The sequence below is a fragment of the Hypanus sabinus genome, chromosome 7, assembly GCF_030144855.1.
Source record: "Hypanus sabinus isolate sHypSab1 chromosome 7, sHypSab1.hap1, whole genome shotgun sequence".
Classification (NCBI taxonomy): Eukaryota; Metazoa; Chordata; class Chondrichthyes; order Myliobatiformes; family Dasyatidae; genus Hypanus; species Hypanus sabinus.
In genome coordinates, this window is record NC_082712.1 from 30,964,509 (window position 1) to 30,985,736 (window position 21,228).

The following is a 21,228-nucleotide window of genomic DNA, read 5'->3' on the forward strand; positions in this document are numbered from 1 at the left end:
CAATGTAATCTTATTGCCAGCAAGTTTCAGCCACTTAGCTGTCACCCTACATGCATGAACACAACGCAATATACTGTACACACCCAAATGAGAGAACAAAGTAAAGACCAGAAAAGTAGATCTTCATTTGCAAATACCTTCAGTTAGTGACTTCAGGCTCACTGAGGATGGCATATACCACTTATGAAAGAACTTGCTACCAACCGTTATGGGTTGTGGAGGCAATGGTAAAATAGTACTTTAGCATGCAACAAGTTCTGTTATGCAATATATTTCACAGGGTAGCCATATCCAACTCATTTTGACACAGCAAGCATATTTTTTTGCTGAGTAATGCATAACAATGAACAAATACACAGAAAACATACTTTTTATTTTTACTTCACTGACAATTTGCAAATCTTCGTTTGGTTCTCTGTACAAAAACATCTACAATGGCAAGCCTTTTTAACATAATCAAATGTCAGGGAGATATAAATTAAACATGTAATCTTGTTAAAGCTTTCAGTATTCATTTTCATTTCACTTTAGACATTTGTGCAACAGCTGCTGCATACAGATATAAAAATTATGTTATTCAATAGTGCATTTGTGACAACTGTACATCCATCCACACAAGTGCAACTTAATTTGTGCTTCCCCTTCATTTCAAGTTTGTGATACCATTCCCTCATGAAAGAGATGAATGTTTAAAATATAAGGCATTTTGGAAATTAACAAATGTATTTAAACGGTGATATGATCTGATATTTTTTGGCTCACAAGGCTTGTACAAAATATGAATATATTTATATATATATATTCTGGTAGATCATTGCAAAGCATCAGTTATCATTATCAAATGAACACAGACAGTAATTAGATTTGCTTCAAAAAGGTGCACTTGTTTATACAGTGTGCTTTGCATAAAGTTCAGCGATTTGTGCGCTGAAGAATTTTCTTAGGTCTGCTCTCTTTGTCTTGAACGTTGGTGTCAAAAGGCCATTTTGAACAGTTAGCATCTCAGGATAGATAAAAATATCCTTCACCTATTCAAATCGAAAGAAATAAAGGCAGGTCAAATCTAGTTTATTATCATACAGTGCCTATGAAAAGTATTCACACCCACTTGCAAGTTTTCATGATTTATTGTTTTACAAAATTGAAGCACAGTGGATTTAACGGTGTTTTTGACACTGATCAACAGAAAAGACTCATGTCGAAGTGAAAACAAATTTCTACAAATTGGTCTAGTTTTATTACAATTATTAAAAACCAAATAATTGATTGCATAATTACCTACCTCCTTCAAGTCAGTATTTAGTAAATGCACCTTTAGCAGCAATTAATTTGAGACTGTGTGAATAAGGCTCTATCAGCTTTGCACATCTGGACACTGCAATTTTTCCCCATTCTTTTTGACAAAACTACTCAAGTGCTGTCAGATGGCATGGGGATCATGCATGAACAGCCCTCATCAAGCCCAGCCAAATTCTCAACTGGACTGAGGTCTGGACTCTGACTTGGCCACTCCAGGACATTAACTTTATTGTTTTTAAGCCTTTACTTTGGAGCTTTGCCTTTAAGCTTGGGCTCTGCCTTGCTAGAAAATAAATTTTGTCTCAAGTTGCAGTTCTCTTACATAATGCATCACATTTTCCACCAGGATTTTCCTGGGTTTTTTTTGCTGCATTTATTTTATCTTCTACCTTCACTAGCCTTCCAGGGCCTGCTGCAATGAAGTATCCCCCACAGCACGACACAGCCACCCTTCTTCATGGTATGGAGGGTGATGTATTTTTGATGATGTGCGGTTACACCAAACATAGCATTTAGTCTGATGGCCAACTCAATTTTGGTTTCATCAGACCATAGAACCTTCTTCTAACTGACTTCAAATTCCCACATGCCTTCTGGCAAACTCTGGTGGGATTTCATGTGAGTTCTTTTTCCCCCAACGGTGTTTTTCACTTTGCCACTCTCCCATAAAGCTGCCACTGCTGAAGCACCTTGGCAACATTTGTTATATCCACAGTCCCTCCCATCTCAGCCACAGAACTTTTTGTAACTCCTCCAGAGTTGTCATAGGTATCTTGGTAGCCTCCCTCACTCATCCCCTTCTTGCATGGTCACTCCGCTTTTGAGGACGGCCTGCTCTAGGCAGATTTACAGCTGTACCATATTCTTTCCATTTCTTTGATTGACTTAACTGTACTCCAAGGGATATTCTGTGACTTGGAAATTTTCTTGTATCCATCTCCTGACCCATTTTTCAATAACCTTTTCCTAGAGTTGCTCAGAGTTCTTTTATCTCGGTGGTGTATTTTTTGCCAGGATACTGACTCACCAGCAGTTGGACCTTCCAGGTAAAAGGTATATTTTTACTACAATCAATTGAAGCAACTTGATCGCACACAGGTGATCTCCATTTAATTAATTATGTGTCTTCTAAAACCATTGGCTGCACCAGTGATGATTGGGCGTGTCATATTAAAGGGGGTGAATACTTCTGCAATAAATTATATGGGGTGTTTTATATTTGTAATTAATTTAGATCACTTTGCAGAGATCCGATTTCACTTTGACCCCATTGAGTCTTTTTCTGTGTCAAAAAAGCCACATTAAATCCACCGTGATGCAATATTGTAAAACAATAAAACATGAAGCCTTTCAAGGGGGAGTGAATACTTACTGTAGGTACAGTACATGGCACCATAAAATTGATTATTAAAGACATCGGAATTAAATTGTCCAAGTAAATTTGATTTAAATTTGGCATTAAGAGATAATTTAATAACTGTACTAACAATATTTTTTACCTCTTCCAAAAAGGTCTACCTATATTGGTCCTCTTCCCCTGCAATTCAACATTTTCTCACCAGGTAACATTCTGATTTCAAGTTCATGTTGACTGTCCCACATTTCCTCTTCAGCTAACCGACATTCTACATCTTCCCTTCCATGCAAAGCACTCTTATTTTCCACACTACTCTCTCTGTCCCACTCCCTTCCCATTTTAAATTCTTACCCTGGCCATTCTTATTCCCTCATCTATCCCTACACCAGTACTTTTGCCAAGGACCAGGCCAGTCTCCTCTGCTAGCTGTTAGGTTGATGGGTGACTGTAAATTATCCCTGGTGTAAATGGGTGGTAGGAGAATGGGCACGTGAAAGAGAATAGGTTATGATTAGAGGACACTGGTCCTGCTGGGGATTAAAAGTCAAAATTATCAATGTTGCAAAAGCATCTAAAGTTGCTATATTAAAAAAAAAACAGAAGTATCCCCAATTTCATTCATGTAGAAGAGGTAGTGCAATGGGAAATAGCATCTCATCACAATAATCTCAATCCCACAAAAGAACAGTGGAATGCAGTGTTCGAATGACAAGGTGAAGTATGGAGTGTGATGGTCAAACCACTTGTCAAATTTCATTAGTTGAGAGGTCTGGAGTGAAAAAATTATATATAGTCAGGGTCCATTTAGGACATTTGGATAGTGTGTTTTTCTTAAAGATTATTTAGTTTTCTGCCTTTTCTTGGAGCTGTGATCGTTTAGATCTTTGCCAGCTTTGGTTAATACATTCTTAGTCTCGTCAACAACACGTTTGCGTTAACATGAAAAAAAAGTTGATTTGGATGAGTATGCAACTGGCATGAATCAAAATCAGAATCAGGTTTAATTTCACCAACATATGTTATGAAATTTGCTGTTCTGCTGCAAAAAGAGAGCAAAACAAAGTGAAGTTGTATACATGGATTCATTGCCCATTCAGAAATCTGTTCCTACAACATTAGTAAGAGAATGACACCAAAATTGGTGATGTAGTGGACAGTGAAGTTTATTTCTGGTAACAATTGCATCTAGATCAACGGGAAAAGTGGGCAAAGCAACTAAGGTGGAAATTTAAACAACACACACAAAATGCTGGTGGAACACAGCAGGCCAGGCAGCATCTATAAGGAGAAGCACTGTCGACGTTTCGGGCCGAGACCCTTCATCAGGACTAACTGAAGAGACAGATACTAAGAGATTTGTAAGTAGTGAGGGGAGGGGTATATGCGAAATGCTAGGAGAAGACCGGAGGGGGTGGGATGAAGCTAAGAGCTGGAAAGGTGATTGGCGAAAGTGATAGAGCTGGAGAAGGGAAAGGATCATGGGACGGGAGGCCTTGGGAGAAAGAAAGGGGGAGGGGGGGAAGCACCAGAGGGAGATGGAGAACAGGCAGAGTGATGGGCAGAGAGAGAGAGAGAGAGAGAGAAAGAGAATAAAAGCAAACAATTAATATGTCAAGAATGGGGTAAGAAGGGGAGGAGGGGCATTAACGGAAGTTAGATAAGTCAATGTTCATGCCATCAGGTTGGAGGCTACCCAGCTGGTATATAAGGTGTTGTTCCTCCAACCTGAGTTTGGATTCATTTTGACAGTAGAGAAGGCCATGGATAGACATATCAGAATGGGAATGGGACGTGGAATTAAAATGTGTGGCCACTGGGAGATCCTGCTTTCTCTGGTGGACCGAGCGTAGGTGTTCAGCGAAACAGTCTCCCAGTCTGCATCAGGTCTCACCAATATATAAAAGGCCACAGCGGGAACACTGGACACAGTATACCACACCAGCCGACTTACAGGTGACCCATTAACTTCCGTTAATGCTCTTCCTCCCCTTCTTACCCCATCACTGACATATTTAGTTGTTTGTTTTTCTTTCTCTCTCTCTGCCCACCTGGCACTTCTAGGCCCTACCTTTCCCCCATCTCTATTACTGGGCTTCGGCCCTCTCTTCCCCGCCATTCCTGATGAAGGGTCTCGGCCCGAAACGTTGGCTACTCTTTTCTCACAGATGCTGCCTGACCTGCTGAGTTCTTCCAGCGTTGTGTACGTATTCTTACAGGTGAAGTCTGGGGCCCTGAATGGTGGTGAGGGAGGAAGTGTAAGGGCAGGTGTAGCACTTGTTCCGCTTACAAGGGTAAGTGCCAGGAGGGAGATAGGTGGGAAGGGATTGGGGGGGGGGGAACACAGGTGGACAAGGGAGTCATGTAGGGAGCAATCCCTGTGGAAAGCAGAAAGAGGTGGGGAGGGAAAGATGTGCTTGGCAGTGGGATACCGTTGGAGGAGGCAAAAGTTACGGAGAATTATATGTTGCACCTGGAGGCTGGTGGGGTGGTAGGTGAGGACAAGGGGAACCCTATCCTGAGCGGGGTGGTGGGCAGATGGGGTGAGGGCAGATGTGCGGGAAATGGGAGAGACACATTTGAGAGCAGAGTTGATGGTGGAAGAAGGGAAGCCCCTTTGTTTAAAAAAGGAAGACATCTCCTTCATCCTGGAATAAAAAGCCTCATCCTGAGAGCAGATGCGGCAGAGATGGAGGAATTGTGAGAAGGGGATAGCATTTTTGCAAGAGACAGGGTGGGAAGAGGAATAGTCCAGGTAGCTGTGAGAGTCTGTAGGATTATAGTAGATATCAGTAGATAAGCCATCTCCAGAGATGGAGACAGAAAGATTAAGAAAGGGGAGGGATTTTTCAGCAATGGACCAGGTAAATTTGACGGCAGGGTGAAAGTTGGAGGCAAAGTTAATGAAGTCAACAAGCTCAGCATGCATGCAGGAGACAGCGCCAATGCAGTCGTCGATGTAGCAAAGGAAAAGAGGGGGATGGATACGTGTATAGACTTAGAACATGGACTGTTCCTCAAAGCCAACAAAAAGGCAGGAATAACTGGAACCCATACAGGTGCCCATGGCTACACCCTTGGTTTGGAGGAAGTGGGAGGAGCCAAAGGAGAAATTATTAAGAGTAAGAACTAATTCGGCTGGATGGAGGAGAGTGGTGGTAGAGGGGAACTGGTTAGGTCTGGAATCCAAAAAAAACCGAAGAGCCTCGAGACCATCTCGGTGGGGGATGGAGGTAAATAGGGACTGGACGTCCATGGGAAAATAAGGCAGTGGGGGCCAGGGAACTTAAAATCATTGAAAAAATTCAAAGTGTGAGAAGTGTCATGAACATAGGTGGGAAGAAATTGAACATGGGGGGGGAGATAAAACAGTCCAGGTATGCAGAAATGAGTTCGGTGGGGCAGGAGCAAGCTGAGACAATAGGTCTACCTGGCCAGGCAGGTTTGTGGATCTTGGGTAGGAGATAGAAACGGGAAGTGCGGGGTGTGGGAACTATGAGGTTGGTGGCAGTGGATGGGAGATCCCCAGAGCTGATAAGGATGGTGATGGTATAGGAGACAATGGCCTGGTGGCCCTTATTGGGGTCATGATCAAGGGGTAAATAAGAGGAGACATCAGAGAGTTGTCGCTGTGCCTCGGCCAGGTAGAAGTCAGTACGCCAGACAACAACAGCTCCCCCTTATCAGCGAGTTTTATTTAGGTGGAAATTTAACTCAGATAAAAGAAAAAGTTATGCATTTTTGGAAATTAAACAGTAAAAGATGGGGCTTTGGGCAATTGTAGAACAGAGACCCCCCCAGGGCAGAAATACTTAAGATTCTATGAAGCATGAGCAGAATTAGGCCATTTGACCGATTAACTCTGCTCCACCATTCAATCATGGCTCATTAGTTTTCAATACCATTCCCCCATTTAATCCCCTCATCAATCTCTGCCTTTAATACACCCAATGACTTAGCCAACAAATTCCACAGATTCACCATTCTCTGGCTGAGAAAATTACTCCTTATCTCAGTTTTAAAGGGACACCCCTTTATTCTAAGGCTCTGCTCGAAGATCCAAGACACCCCAACAAATGGAAATATCCTTTCGTACATCCCCTCTATCAAGGCCCTTCATTATCTGGTAGGTTTCAGTGAGATCCTCCCATCCTTATGATCATCAATAAGAAAAGGCCCAAACAAAGAAAGTCAGATTCCTGGAAGTGGCCACACAGCTCAACAGGATGGTAAAGACAGCATATGGCACATGTGTCTTCAGAGGACAAAAATTTGTATTTCATTTTTAATACCTAAACAAGATGTTGGTGAGATTGGATTTGGTGTACTGTGTGCAGTCACTATACCATGGAAAGGATGTGATCAAGCTAAAGAATGTAAAAAAGATTCACAAGAATATTTATGGTATTGGAGGGTTCATGTTCTAAGGAAAGAGGAGAGAGACTGGGAATGCTTTCCGTGGAGCATCAGCGCCTGAGGGGTATGCTGGCAGTTCCAGTGGACTGGGTTCAATTCCCGCCACTGTCTGTAAAGAGCTTGTATGGTCTCCCATGACTGGCTGTTCTGGTTTCCACCTACAGTCCAAAAACATACTGGTTAACAGGTTCATTGGTTACTGTAATTTCCCCCATGATTAGGCTAGCGGTATACTGGAGGATGCCAGCAGTGCAGCTTGACAGGCCTATTCTACACTGCATCCCAACATCCAGTTGTTTAGAAAATCATGAAGGATATAGATGAGGTGGATGATCACAGTCTTTTTCCCAGGACAGGGAAGAACTACAGGGCACATGTTTAAAGTGAGTGGGGAAACATTTAAATTGGGCCTGAGGATCAAATTTTTCCACAAGGAGAGTACTGGGTACAGGGAATGAACCGCCAGTGGAAATTGTAAAGTTTGAAATGGAAACAATGAGAAAGTTTAGAAGACATTTGGACAGGCGTATGGAAAGATTCATGAACAGGAGCATGAGCTAAACACAAACAAAAATGGGACAAGTTGAGATAAGTGCCTCAGCATGGAAGAACTGGGCCAAAAGGCATGTTTTCCACACTAATAACACTATGATTATGACTCCATCAGAAACTCTCTCCTTAAGTAATGAAAAGGGAAGTTACAAAATTTGGAGGAAGGAAAGAAGGAAGGATATTAAAGATTAATTTTAAAGATATGGCACGGCCAGTAAAAACAGTTGTATGCTTACTTGTTCAAATGTTTTCAGTCCAGCTTCCTTTCCGATCTTCAGCAAATTTTCTAAAATAGCATCCTTTAAAGTCTGGACAGAAAATAAAAGAGAAAATGAATACACAGAAAAAAAATGGTTAAGACAAGTGGAGGAAAATAATTAATGACTTTGGTTCATTGAGACCACTACATTTCAACTCAATTAAGCAGCTACCCCAACTAGCCAAAGTTCCATGGAAATTAATTAAGGTGCAAAAAAAAAACCTACTGTATAACTGAGTAACAAATTATATATTTAAATGAAATATAGAACAAATCAGAACATTAACAATATGACCATAGTACTATAAAACTGTGTATAGGTTCCTAACAGCAATCAACAAAGGAATTCATCCAGTTTACTCTGCCTTATTCTTTTGATGGACTGAAAATGAAACACAAATCAGTACCAACATCTCATGTAGATAATGGACTGCCTTAATAAAATGCTTTCGATGATTGCATCCTCCAAGTCTTCATTTACATTGTAACATTGAAGATGATTGTCGATACCTTCAAATTCTTCAAAGTTCCTAACTTGCTGAAATAGTGAAATTATTTAATTTTCACACCCAGCCATTTCTCACTTCTCCATGCCTGAATGGTTGAAACGGCAGGGCGTAAAACAGTTTTTTTTGTTCTCTTACTGCTTATTTCCCAACAAAAATCACTGCTCTTTGAACACAAACACACGCAACTGACACTATTGAAAAACTCTTTTCTTTAAGCACACATCTGATGGCCACACATTTACATGTGACCAACCCCAGTTAGAAACTGTTTGGCAACAGTCTCCTATCCCAATTAACTGGCATAGTGCCTGTCTCAAAAGAACAAAGGCAATCCCAGCTATTTTCTCCATTAGTTTTTGTTCTTTAAGAGTCATCCCAAATAAGCAGCTGCCCTGATTAACTAATAGCCCAATTAACCTGAATCCACTGTATTGTGTATCTTAATAAATTAATTATGGAAAATATATCTGACTAATAAACTAAAATATTTTGAGCCAAATTCAGATAAAACATTCCACAACTGAATCAGGTTTATTATCACAGAAATACAGTACCTATAAAAAGTATTCCCTCACCCTGGAAGTTTTCATGTTTTTTTGTTTTACAACATTGAATCAGACTGGACTTAATTTGGCTTTGTTTGACACTGATCAACAGAAAAGAATCTTTCATGTCAAAGTGAAAACAGATCTCCACAAAGAGATCCAAATTAATTACAAATATAAAACACAAAATAATTAATTGCATAAGTTTTCACCCCCTTGAATACAGTATTTAGTGCATGCACCTTTAGCAGCAATTATAGCCTCAAGTCTGTATGGTTAGGTCTCTATCAGCTTTGCACATCTGGACACTGCAATTTTTCCACATTCTTCTTTACAAAACTGCTCAAGCTATGTCAGATTGCATGGGGATTGCAAGTGAATTGCCCTTTTCAAGTCCAGCCACAAATTCTCAATTGAGTTGAGGTCTGGATGCCAATTTGGCCAATCTAGGGCATTAACTTTGTTGTTTTTAAGCCATTCATGTGCAGCTTTGGCTTTATGTTTAGGGTCATTGCCTTGATGGAAAACAAATCTTCTCCTAAGTCACAGTTCTCTTGCAGACTGCATCAGGTTTTCCTCCAGGATTTCCCTGTATTTTGCTGCATTCATTTTACCCTCTACCTTCACAAGCCTTCCAGGGCCTGCTGCAGTGAAGCATCCCCACAGCATGATGTAGCTACCACCATGCTTCACGGTAGGGATGGTGTGTTTTTGAAGATGTGCAGTGCTTGCCTTACACCAAACATAGCATTTAGTCTTGTTACATACCCCGTAACTGGGTCACTTACCAGCAAAGATAGAGAGGTCCGTTGAAGTCTGATGGTACTATTTTTAAAACAGTATTTATTGATAAAAATACACAAAAATAATATCAATGCAAACATACAGACAATATACGTCATCAATACTAAATCTAAAAGCGTGGGCATAATAATAATCAATAAGGAATAGCTCTATCGTTGTCTAGGGGATAATGTATTGTCCAATGGAAATGTAAAAGTCACTTTAGTTCATTCAAGCTGCAGTTTTTTGGTTGGAGAGAAAGACAGGTAAAACTTGCCCATTCCTTTTATGATGTCAATCCTTAGAGAGTCGTAGGGAGTTGATTTCCCCGTTGTTAGCTAAAAACCGTTCTTCCGTGGTAAAGGCTCACCGATTCCGGGGCAAATGGAAAAGGACGCATGTAGCCTTCCCACCGGCTTTTGCTAATACGGGCTCGCTAGCGTTTCTTCTGGTGCATCTGAAGGGGCTGTTCCCCAGACCCTCTTTTATCCTGACTCACAGGGTCTCAGATGTCAATCAGGTTGGGATGATGCAATCCCTCCACCAACCTCCCCCTTGGTTCATTCCCTGGGGCTTCGATGCATCATACAGGATTCAATACACAATTCCGTCTCCAAGAGACAATAGCCGTTATCAATGGTTCCGCCTTTCGGAGGCCAGGACACATTCCAAACTCTTTGTGGATTCTGCATGTCTTTCTCTCATTTCCTGGGTCTCCTGACTCAAATCAATAGCGATCCTGCGATTCTCAAAAAGGAGGGGGCCATGGGCGTAACAGTCGGAAGGCCAAAAGTCACAATTTTGATTTCATCAGACCATAGAACCTTCTTCCAGCTCCCACATAACTTTTGGCAAACTCAAGCCAAGATTTCATGCAAATTATTTTTCCCCAACAGAGGCTTTCTCTTTCCCACTCTCCCATAAAGCTGAGACTGGTGAAGCACCTGGGAAACAGTTGTTATATGCGTAGTCCTTCCCATCTCAGTTGTCAAGGGTATCTTGGTGGCCTCCCTCACTTGTCCCCTTCTTGCATGGTCACTCCATTTTTGAGGACAGCCTGCTCTAGGCAGAATATGTGCCATATTCTTTTCATATCTTGATGATTGACTTAACCGTACTCCAAGGGATATTCAGTGACTTGGAAATTTTCCTAGTCCCTATCTCCTAACCTGTGCTTTTTAATAACCTTTCAGTGGAGCTGCTTGGAGTGTTCCTTTGTCTTCATGGTGTAGTTTTTGCTACGATTCTGACTCAACAGCAGTTGGACCTTCCAAATACAGCGGTATTTTTACTACAATCAATTGAAAAACCTGACTGCACACAGGTCTCCAAAAACAGATATCCATTTAACTAATTATGTGACTTCTAAAACCAATTGGCTGCACCAGTGATGATTTGGTGTGCCATATTAAAGGGGGTCAATACTTCGTTTTATACATAGAATTAATTTAGATCACTTAGTTGTGGATCTATTTTCATTTTGACATGCAAAGAGTCTTTTCTGTTAATCAGTGTCAAAAAAAAAGCCAAATAAAATCCACTATGATTCAATGTTGTAAAATTACATGAAAACTTTCAGGGGGTGGGGGTGAATACTTTTTATAGGCACTGTAAGTTGTGTAATTTGTTGTTTTGTGGCAACAGTACAGTGCAAGACAAAAAAAATGTTACCAATTAATTCACTGACAAGCTCTGCTTAGCTTCTTACGTCGAGATTTCCAGAAACACACCAACTTGGCTGATGACTGAGTGCTCAATTTTAGAAGTACCACCTTTCTTACACCATTAAGTTTGGTCTAAATGCCTGTTAATGACATTATTTGATATTCTGTAGAGTGTTGTTGCTTTGATCAATATTTATGTCATACCTACCAACACCAAAACAGTTTAACTGACCATTCATAACATCACTGCTTCTGGAATCTTTCTACGTGCAAACTGGCTACTTTATTTCCTTCACAACTATTAATATTCTACTCAGTAGTGCAAATGATGCAGTATTGCAAGGTCCCTGGCAGAAATATTTAAAACACCCTTAGCCACAGGCATAGCTAATGTTTCATTGTCTGAGATAGGCTCTAGGAAATAGCTGGAAATCTATAAGCTAGTGAGCCCGATATCACATGTGGGTAAATTACCGTAAGGTATTCAAAGAGACAGGACGTACAAATATTGGATAGCCAGGGCATGACTAGGGACAGTCAACGTGGCTTTGTGCGTGGCAGGTCAAGTCTAATTAATCTCACAGAACTTTCCATAGAGGTTACCAAGAAGTTTGATGAAGGAAAGGCGGTGGACTTTTTCAACCTGGATTTTAGCAAGGCTTTTGACAAAGTCACACATGGAGGCTAGTGCAGAAGGTTAAATTGCTTGCTATTCAAGATAAAATAGTCAATTGGATTCAACATTGGCTTAGCAGGAGAAGCCAGAATGATAGTAGATAATAATTCACACAAAATGCTGGTGGAACACAGCAGGCCAGGCAGCATCTATAGGGAGAAGCGCTGTCGACGTTTCGAGCCGAGACCTTTCATCAGGACTAACCGAAAGGAAAGATAGTAAGAGATTTGAAAGTAGTGGGGGGAGGGGGAAATGTGAAATGATAGGAGAAGACTGGAGGGGGTGGGATGAAGCTAAGAGCTAGAAAGGTGATTGGCGAAAGTGATATAGAGCTGAAGAAGGGAAAGGATCATGGGACGGGAGGCCTCAGGAGGAAAAAAGGTTGGGGGAAGCACCAGAGGGAGATGGAGAATGGGCAAACAACTAAATATGTCAGGGATGGGGTAAGAAAGGGAGGAGGGGCATTAACAGAAGTTAGAGAAGTCAATGTTCATGCCATCAGGTTGGAGGCTACCCAGCCGGTATATAAGGTGTTGTTCCTCCAACCTGAGTTTGAATTCATTTTGACAATAGAGGAGGCCATGGATAGACATATCAGAATGGGAATGGGACATGGAATTAAAATGTGTGGCCACTGGGAGATCCTGTTTTTTCTGGTGGAGCGAGCGTAGGTGTTCAGCGAAACGGTCTCCCAGTCTGTGTCGGGTCTTCTCCTATCATTTTGCATTTCCCCTCCCCCCACTACTTTCAAATCTCTTACTATCTTCCCTTTCAGTTAGTCCTGACGAAGGGTCTTGGCCCGAAACATCGACAGCGCTTCTCCCTATAGATGCTGCCTGGCCTGATGTGTTCCACCAGCATTTTGTGTGTGTTGTTGTTTGAATTTCCATCATCTGCAGATTTCCTCGTGAGTGGTAGTAGATGGTTGCTTCTCTGACTGGAGGCCTGTGACTAGTGGCGTGCTGCAGGAATCAGTTCTGGGTCCATCATTTGTCATCTACATTAATGATTTTGATGACAATATGGCAAACTGGATCAGTAGATTTGCAGATGACACCAAGATTGGGGACATAGTGGATAGTAATTAAGGTTATCAAAGATTGCAAATTGATGTAGACCAGCTGTGGAAATGGGTTTCAAATAGCAGATGGTATTTAATTCAAACAACTATGAGGTTTTGCACTTTGGAAAGATAAACCAGACTAAAACTTACACAGTGAATGGTAGGGCACTGAGGTGTGCAGTAGAACAAAGGGATCTGGGAACATAGATCCATAGTTCCTTGAAAGTCGCGTCACAGGGAGTGAGGTTGTAAAGAGAGTTTTTGGAACATCAGGCACAGAGTTCAAGAGCTAGGATTAATGTTGAAGTTATACAAGACATACCTGAAACTGAAATTGAGGTGTTGTGTGCAGTTTTGGTCACCTACTTACAAGGAGGAGAAAATTTATAAGGAAGCTGCCAGGTCTTGACTTACAAGGAAAATTTGAATAGGTCGGGACTTCATTTACTGGAGTGCAGTAGAATGAAGAAAGATCTTAAGAAGAATATAAAATGAGGGGTATAGCTAAAGGTCGATACTTGAAGCTTGATTTGTCATGTGTATATTGAAAGAGTGAAACGTGTTGTTTGCGTCAATGTCCAACATCTCCAAGATGTCCTGGAGGCAGCCCACAACTGTCGCTGTGCTTCCAACACCAACATAACATGCCTGCAACTTACTAACGCTAACTTATATTAACTTTGGAACGTGGGAAGAAACAAGAACACCCAGAGGAAACTACAATGTATATATGGTTCTTGTGGGAGAGTTTTAAATTGGAGTAGGGCAACTTCCAAGGGCATTAAATAAGAGCTCGTAGTTAATTGGAAACACCTTTTTCCCTGGCAAGTCCATGTATGCAGGGAGTTTAAAGATCAATTGCACAGAGCATAGGAAAAATATGTTACTGTCAGAAGGAAGGACAGGGATGGAAAGATAAGAGAACCTTGGATGTCCAGAGATGATGAATTCAGTTAAGTAAAAGGAGAAGTATGTAAAACTTGGGAAGCTAGGATCAAACAAAGCACATGATGACTATAAAGCAGCCAGGAAAGAATAAAGAAGGAAATTAGGAGAGCCAGGAGGGGGCATGCAAAGTCCTTGGCAAGGACAAGGTGAATCCCAAGGCAATCTATACATAAATCAAGACCAAGAAGATGACTAAGGAGAGGATAGAACCACACAAGGATAAAAGGGGATAACATTTGCTTCGATGCAGAGAATATGAGTGAGGTACTTAATGAGTACTTTGCTTCAGTATTTACCAAGGAAAAAGACATGGAGGACCAGGAGATCAGTGCTGAGTGTATAAGTACATTACGGTGTTTAGAGGTCAAGGAGGAGGAAGTGTTGGGCCTTCTAATGAGTATTAAGGTGGACAAGTCCCCAGGGCCTAATGGAATTTACCCCTGGTTATTGATGGGAGACATGAGACGAGAGTGCTGGGGCCTTGACCAGCATCTTCCTGTCCTCTCTATGCACATGTGATGTCCCAGAGGACTGGTGAGTGGCTAATGCTGTACCTCTATTAAAGCAGGGAACAAGGAAAAGTCCTGGGAACTATAGACCAGTGAGACTCACATCAGTTGTAGGAAAATTGCTGGCGAAAATTCTTCACCAGCAATCAGGATATATAAACATTTGGAAACCCATGGCCCAATTAGGGAGACCCAGCATGGCTTTGTACAGGGCAGGTTGTGTCTTGGCAACTTGATTGAGTTTTTTGACAAGGTGATAAGCGAGATTGATGAGGGCAGGTAGGCGGATGTTGTCTATCTGGATTTTAGTCAGGCATTTGACAAAGTCCCTCATGGGAAGCAAATCCAAAAGATTAAGATGAAGGTGTCTGTGGCAAACTGGCTGTTTGGATTCAGAACTGGCTTATGCATAGAAGACTGAGTGCAATGGTTGAAGGGACTTGTTCAGTCTGGAGGACTCTAATTAGTGGTGTTCCACAGCAATCTGTGCTGGGACCTCTGCTGTTTGCCATGTGTAGAAATGTCCTGGATGAAAATATAGATGGGTAGGTGAGTAAGTCTGCAGATGATACTAAGATTGGTGGAGTTGTGGACAGCGTGGAAGACTGGCAAAGAATACAGTGCAACGTAGATCAGTTGCAGAGGCAGATGATGCTCAACCCAGATAAATGCAAGGTGTTGTACTTGGTAGGGTAAATGCAAGTACACTGTTGCAGGCAAGATCCTTAACAGTGTTGCTGAGCAGAGAGACCTTGGGATCCAAGTTCACAGCTCCTTGAAAGTGGCTACACAGATCGATAAGGTGGTTAAGGCAGCTTGTAGAACGCTTGCTGTTATTCATCGAGGCATTGAGTTCAAAAGTCAAAAGGTTATGTTGCGACTTTATTACACTGGTTAGGCCACATCTGGAGTATTGCATGCAGTTCTGCTCACCCCACTACGGGAAGGGTGCTGAGGCTTTGGAAATGGTGCAGAAAAGGTTTAGAACATAAAACAGTACAGCACTTTACAGGCCCTTCCGCCCACAATGTTGTGCCGACCCTCAGACCCTGCCTCCCATATAACCCCCCACCTTAAATTCCTCCAAAAACCTGTCTAGTAGTCTCTTAGGAGACTTCACTAGCGTATCTGCTTCCACTACTGACTCAGACAGTGCATACCACGCACCAACCACTCTCTGAGCGAAAAAACCTTCCTCTAATATCCCTCTTGAACTTCCCTCCCCCTACCTTAAAGCCGTGTCCTCTTGTATTGAGCAGTGGTGCCCTGGGGAAGAAGTGCTGGCTATCCATTCTGTCTATTCCTCTTAATATCTTGAACACCTCTATCATGTCTCCTCTCATCCTCCTTCTCTCCAAAGAGTAAAGCCCTAGCTCCTTTAATCTCTGAGTTTACTAGGATGCTGGCTATTTTAGAGGGCATGTGCTATCATGAGAGGCTGGATAAACTTGGGTTGTTTTCTCTGGAGCGCCAGAGTCTGAGGGGAGATTTCTTAGTGGTTTATAAGATTATGAGGGGTATCGATAGAGTAAGCAGGGAGTATGTGTTTACCAGGATTGTAATGTCTAATACCAGAGGGCATTGAATTGAAGTTGGGGTAGGTTTAAAAGGGGATATGAGGGATGCTTTTTTTCCACTCAGAGAATGGTGGATGCCTGCAATGTGCTGCCTGGTATGGTGGTACAGGTAAATGCATTAGAGGCTTTTAAGAGACATTTAGATAGGCACATGGATGTAAGGAAGATGGACAAATATGGACATTGTGTAGGTAGGAGGCATTAGTGCTTGGGTGTTTTTGATTTGCTTTTTATCTGGTTTAGCACAACACTGTGGATCAAGGGGCCTGTAGCTGTGCTGCACTGTTCTATGTTTTATACAAACTCCTTACAGACACAGACGGGAAATGCACACCAATCTTACACGCTATAAAGCATCGCACTAATTACTCCACTACCATGCCGCCCTTTAAGACAAGTTTGGTTAAGTACATAGATAAGAGAGGTGTGGAGAGCATTGATCAAAATGCAGGTAAATGGGACAAGGCAGAAGGACAAGCCAGAACAGACCATATGGACCGAAGGGCCTGTGTCTATGCTGTAGTGTTCTATGATTCTGACTATTAATCCAAGGCAGTGAATGCGATAGAGCACCATGATAAGACAAAGTAATTAATCCCTGTCCAATTCTACTTATCCTGAACAGTGATCAAACAGGAACATACCCTGTAACATACTCTACACTGGCAAACTCCTGCTACCATTTCAATCAAGAGGAATGAAAATAAATAAGCAATTTTTTTTTAAAGTGTAGTGAACTCATTGTACAAATAGATCTTTAGATCACAGTACTTGCCTTGTTTTTACATAAATCTTCAAATGACCCTTTAATATGCTTCTTTAGGGCCCAGTCAGTTAACACCTCAGGATCAGGTATCACAATTCCCACCAGAAAAGCCTGCAATACAAGAAATCAGCACATCCTTTCAGGTTTCAAGCTTACACCAATATTACATAAAAAGGTGTTTTTTTTTTTAATATAAATCATTGTTGGATTCAAAGGGTTTCTGGCAAAGTATCTTTTAATCATTGTAGGGAAAAGTAAGAGTCCCAATAGAGTGGGACTGTGTGTGTGTGTGTGTGTATATATTTAATTTCCCCCACTGCCCCCAATCCCAAAATATACAGAGAACCATGCATTTAAAAAGGGACCAGTCAAATTTCCAAGCTTGTTAAATAATGCCTATTTGCAAACATGCATACAGAAGATGCTTGATGTTCCCACATTCTAGTGTCTTCTTTAACTTTCTACTGCAAACAGTGCAGAATGATTAATTTCTATAAGATCATAAGACATTGGGGCATAATTAGGCCACGTGGCCCATTGAGAGTGCTCTGCTATTCCACCATGGCTGATGTATTGTCCCTTTCAACCCTATTCTCCTGCCTTCTCTCGTAACCTTTAATGTCTGTTGACTTATCAACTCTGCTTTAAATATACCCAATAACTTGGCCTCCATAGTCATCTGTGGCAAAGAATTCCACTGATTCACCACCCTCTGGCTGAAGAAATTCCTCATCATCTGTTTGAAAGAGATGTCCCCCAATTCTGAGACTGTGTCCTCTGGTCTTAGACCAACATCCTCTCCACATCCACTACATCTAGGTCTTTCAATTTTCGATAGGTTTCAATGAGATCCCACCTCATTCTTCTAAACTCCAGCAAGTAGAGCCCCAGAGTCATCAAACATTCCTCATTCCTGGAATCATTCTCGTGAGCCTCTGCCAGACCCTCTTCAAAGCCAGCACATCCCGTCTTAGATAAGGGGACAAAAGCTGCTCACAAAGGTATAACCGCAAAGAGGAGAAAATTTGCAGTTGCTGGAAATCCAAGCAACAAACACACAAAATGCTGGAGGAACTCGGCAGGCCAGGCAGCATCTATGGGAAAAAAAGCACAGCTGAAGTTTTGGGTGGAGACTTTTCATCAGGACTGGAAAAAAGATGAGTCAGAATAAGAAAGTTGGAGGTGGGGGGGGGGGGGGTGGAAATTTCTGTTGCATAAAAATCAGTGTGGTCTGATCAATGCCTTGTAAAGCTCCAGCATTACAACCTTTTCCTTTTCAAAGGAGAGTGACCATATGGTTCCAGAAATGAATGATTTTAGTTATCAAATTATGTTGGAAAAGCTGGGGTTGATTTTCTTGGAAACAAAAGAAGTTGAGAAAGATTTAAAATTTAAACCTCTTAAGATTATAACAGGTTCAAATAAAACAGGCAAAGAAAAACTATTTACAACACAGTCTTGGTACAAGGACTACAGGACAATGCAAGGTTCTGGATGAGAGATACATCACTACCCACCAACTCCATCTGGTACCTCTTGCCTGTCTGTTGGTGTGACATAGGTCTAACCAACTACTTCCAAAGCCACATGAAGTACTGGAGATGCACCACCAATACTACATCTCCATTCCCAGTATCTCTCTCTGGGACAAATTCTCCAACAGTAAAATCCTAACTACAGTCAGTCAACTCACTCAAATGTCAATACCTTCAGAAGCTCATGACTATGTGTTGAGAGCACAGAGAAGCCCAGCCCAAATGATAGAATGACTGCACACCTTCCCATAATACCCAACATTGACCTCTTTGGCCATGCCAGAGCAAATAAACCTAGAGTGGAAGCAAGTCATCCTTGAGCCCGAGGGACTGCTGAGGAAACTACGGCAAACCTAGTTGAGAATACTTTCCAGTTCCAGCAGGCCTTTAATTTGTAAATTAGTTTGATTTATTGAGAGGCAAAACCATTAAGTGACCTGTTCAGAGTGTAGCCAGGAGGGAGTTAAATCCTGGGCAGAAGCACAAAATGCTTCAGTGTGAATAAGCAACTTGCTTGATTGTACCACCCAATCTAAACTTCAGCTACAATGTTCTACTTGAAAGCTGTAACATTTCAATTGTAGAATAGAACCAAATTCCAATTAGAAGTGCAGAGACTGGATTTACCTGCAGACTGTCACCGTGAACAAACACCTGAGCAACTGGCTCAGACCTCACATAGATGTTTTCAATTTTTTCAGGTGCTATGTACTCGCCCTGTGCCAATTTGAATATGTGCTTTTTGCGATCAATTATCTTCAGAGTCCCATTCTGTTTTAAAAGAAAAGCAACAGGATTCAGTTTTCTGTTCCTTTACCAGAGCCAGTCACATATTTACAAAACATAAAACGGCAGATGCTAGAAACCAAAGCAAGAATAGAAATGCTGGAAGAATTCAGTCAAGCAGGATCTGTGGGAAGAGAAATCAGTTCTTTTAATGCAAAACAGCACATCTTCCTCAGAACTACAACTCATCATGTCGTTTTGATCCAATTTCTTTTGATCAGTAGACGACATTATCATGTGCCCTAAATACAAAAAGAAAATTAACAGTTGTGCTGGGAATGTCCTTCTAGCATTTCATGGAATGAGATTTCTGCTGAAAGTGTGTGTAATGACTTCAAAACAGCACATAACACTGTTTATGCCAGTTTGATGAAAAGGTACCATGTCTCTTTATAATCCAATTCTCAGTCTTTGGTTTCTTAGCACTTTATTTTAAATGAACATTAAATAAAGATTTAAAAAGAGATACTCATTTAAAAAGAGAAAATATCTTTATCATCTTCTGCTACTGCATGTTTAGATAGGAATAGATATATTACATATATTCCTTCTGCTTGTGCAAGCTATTTCAAACTTTCAGAAAAGTCACCTGTAGGATTTAAATTCTGTCACTAAATGAATAAAAGGGGCTTCTAATACCTAATCATACTGGCATTTATCATGTGTAAATGTGTATATTTACAATGGGATGACATCCCAACTGCTGAAAAACCTCTGCATATTCAAACTTTGCTGGGAATCCAGCTATCCAAATAAGCCCTCTTTTACCACTGTGTTGAGGGATGGTTCTCTGAATGTAATAGTGTGTATTGATGCAGCTCTCCAGGTCCCAGATTGAATATTTCTTACCGTTTACATTAATAAAAGAAACTCCTGAATGGATGTCCCACTGCTAAAAAAAAATAATGCAATGGGAATCTTTCCATTTTGTTAAAGGGATTAAGTGTGATCAACCAGAATAATCATGGAAGTAGTTTAATGTTAACTTTAGTATCCTCCCCTTACCACCATCATACCAACATCCCTTGAATAAATGAACTCAGATTGCGAGCATACTGGAAAAACAGCTACAGGATCAGAAGTAGCCAACAAAACCACAGTCAAGACAGCTTGTATATATCCCAAGTACTGTTGAACAGTGTGAAGTACCATATTAACAATAATATCCTTTCTAGAAAGTAAGGTTATAAAAATAAGAGAAAAATATAATGAGTATTCTAACATTTACAAAAATATAACGTGTAGGATTCTGTGCATTTCTGCTTTTCAGAGTTCTAAACTAATATAATTGTCTTGCAAGTCAATTGCACTTAACCGTAAAGGTAACTGAAACAGGTTAGTCAAGGACATAAGTATATACAGAAAAGTACTAGAAAAGTGCCAACAACATCACCCACTATGCTCATAGAATATTTGTCCCACTTCTACCAGAGAAGAGGCTATGTAGCAACCATGCTGGTCCTCCAGGCTCAAAAAGCAGTTACTTTCCCCAAGCAGCAAGGATGATCACCACATCCATTGACTAACCTACCCGTCCACACCCCTCATCACCATTACTTTATTATTTCATGTCAGTCACCTTATGTACAGACACTACTGTGCCTGGAGTCACTTTATGGTCATACAATCAGTCTATGTATAAAAGCTATCTTATGTATCTATCTATCTATCTATCTATTTATTTATTTATCTATTTATTTATTTATTTATTTTTATTTATTTATTTATTAAGTGTTTTGCAATTATTATCTTATTTTGGTTTTTTATTTGTGCTGCATCAGATCCAGAGTAACAATGATTTTGTTTTCCTTTACACTTGTGCACTGGGAAATGACACTAAACAAACTTGAATCTTACCGGCAGCCACTTTCCTATATCCCCAGTGTGCAACCAGTCATCCTCATCCAGAGCTTCTGCAGTTTTCTCAGGGTCTTTTAGGTAACCAGAAAACACATTTGGCCCCTTTATACATACCTGCAATAATAAA

The 21,228-nt window shown here is 41.0% G+C and overlaps 1 protein-coding gene across 5 annotated transcripts in view; it reads right to left on the minus strand.

Moving 5' to 3' along the window:
* Positions 1-354: 354 nt before the first annotated feature.
* LOC132396643 (long-chain-fatty-acid--CoA ligase 1-like) overlaps positions 355-21,228 on the minus strand; it is a 178,612-nt gene continuing 157,738 nt past the window's right edge. For all 5 annotated transcript variants that reach the window (XM_059974367.1, XM_059974368.1, XM_059974369.1 and 2 more), the window contains 5 exons: positions 21,099-21,215; positions 19,083-19,226; positions 16,930-17,031; positions 7,858-7,929; positions 355-1,028 (listed from right to left, as the gene is read on the minus strand). In XM_059974367.1, coding sequence (XP_059830350.1) covers positions 888-1,028; positions 7,858-7,929; positions 16,930-17,031; positions 19,083-19,226; positions 21,099-21,215 — 576 coding nt within the window. In that variant the 3' untranslated portion in view covers positions 355-887. The remainder of the gene's footprint in view (positions 1,029-7,857; positions 7,930-16,929; positions 17,032-19,082; positions 19,227-21,098; positions 21,216-21,228) is intronic.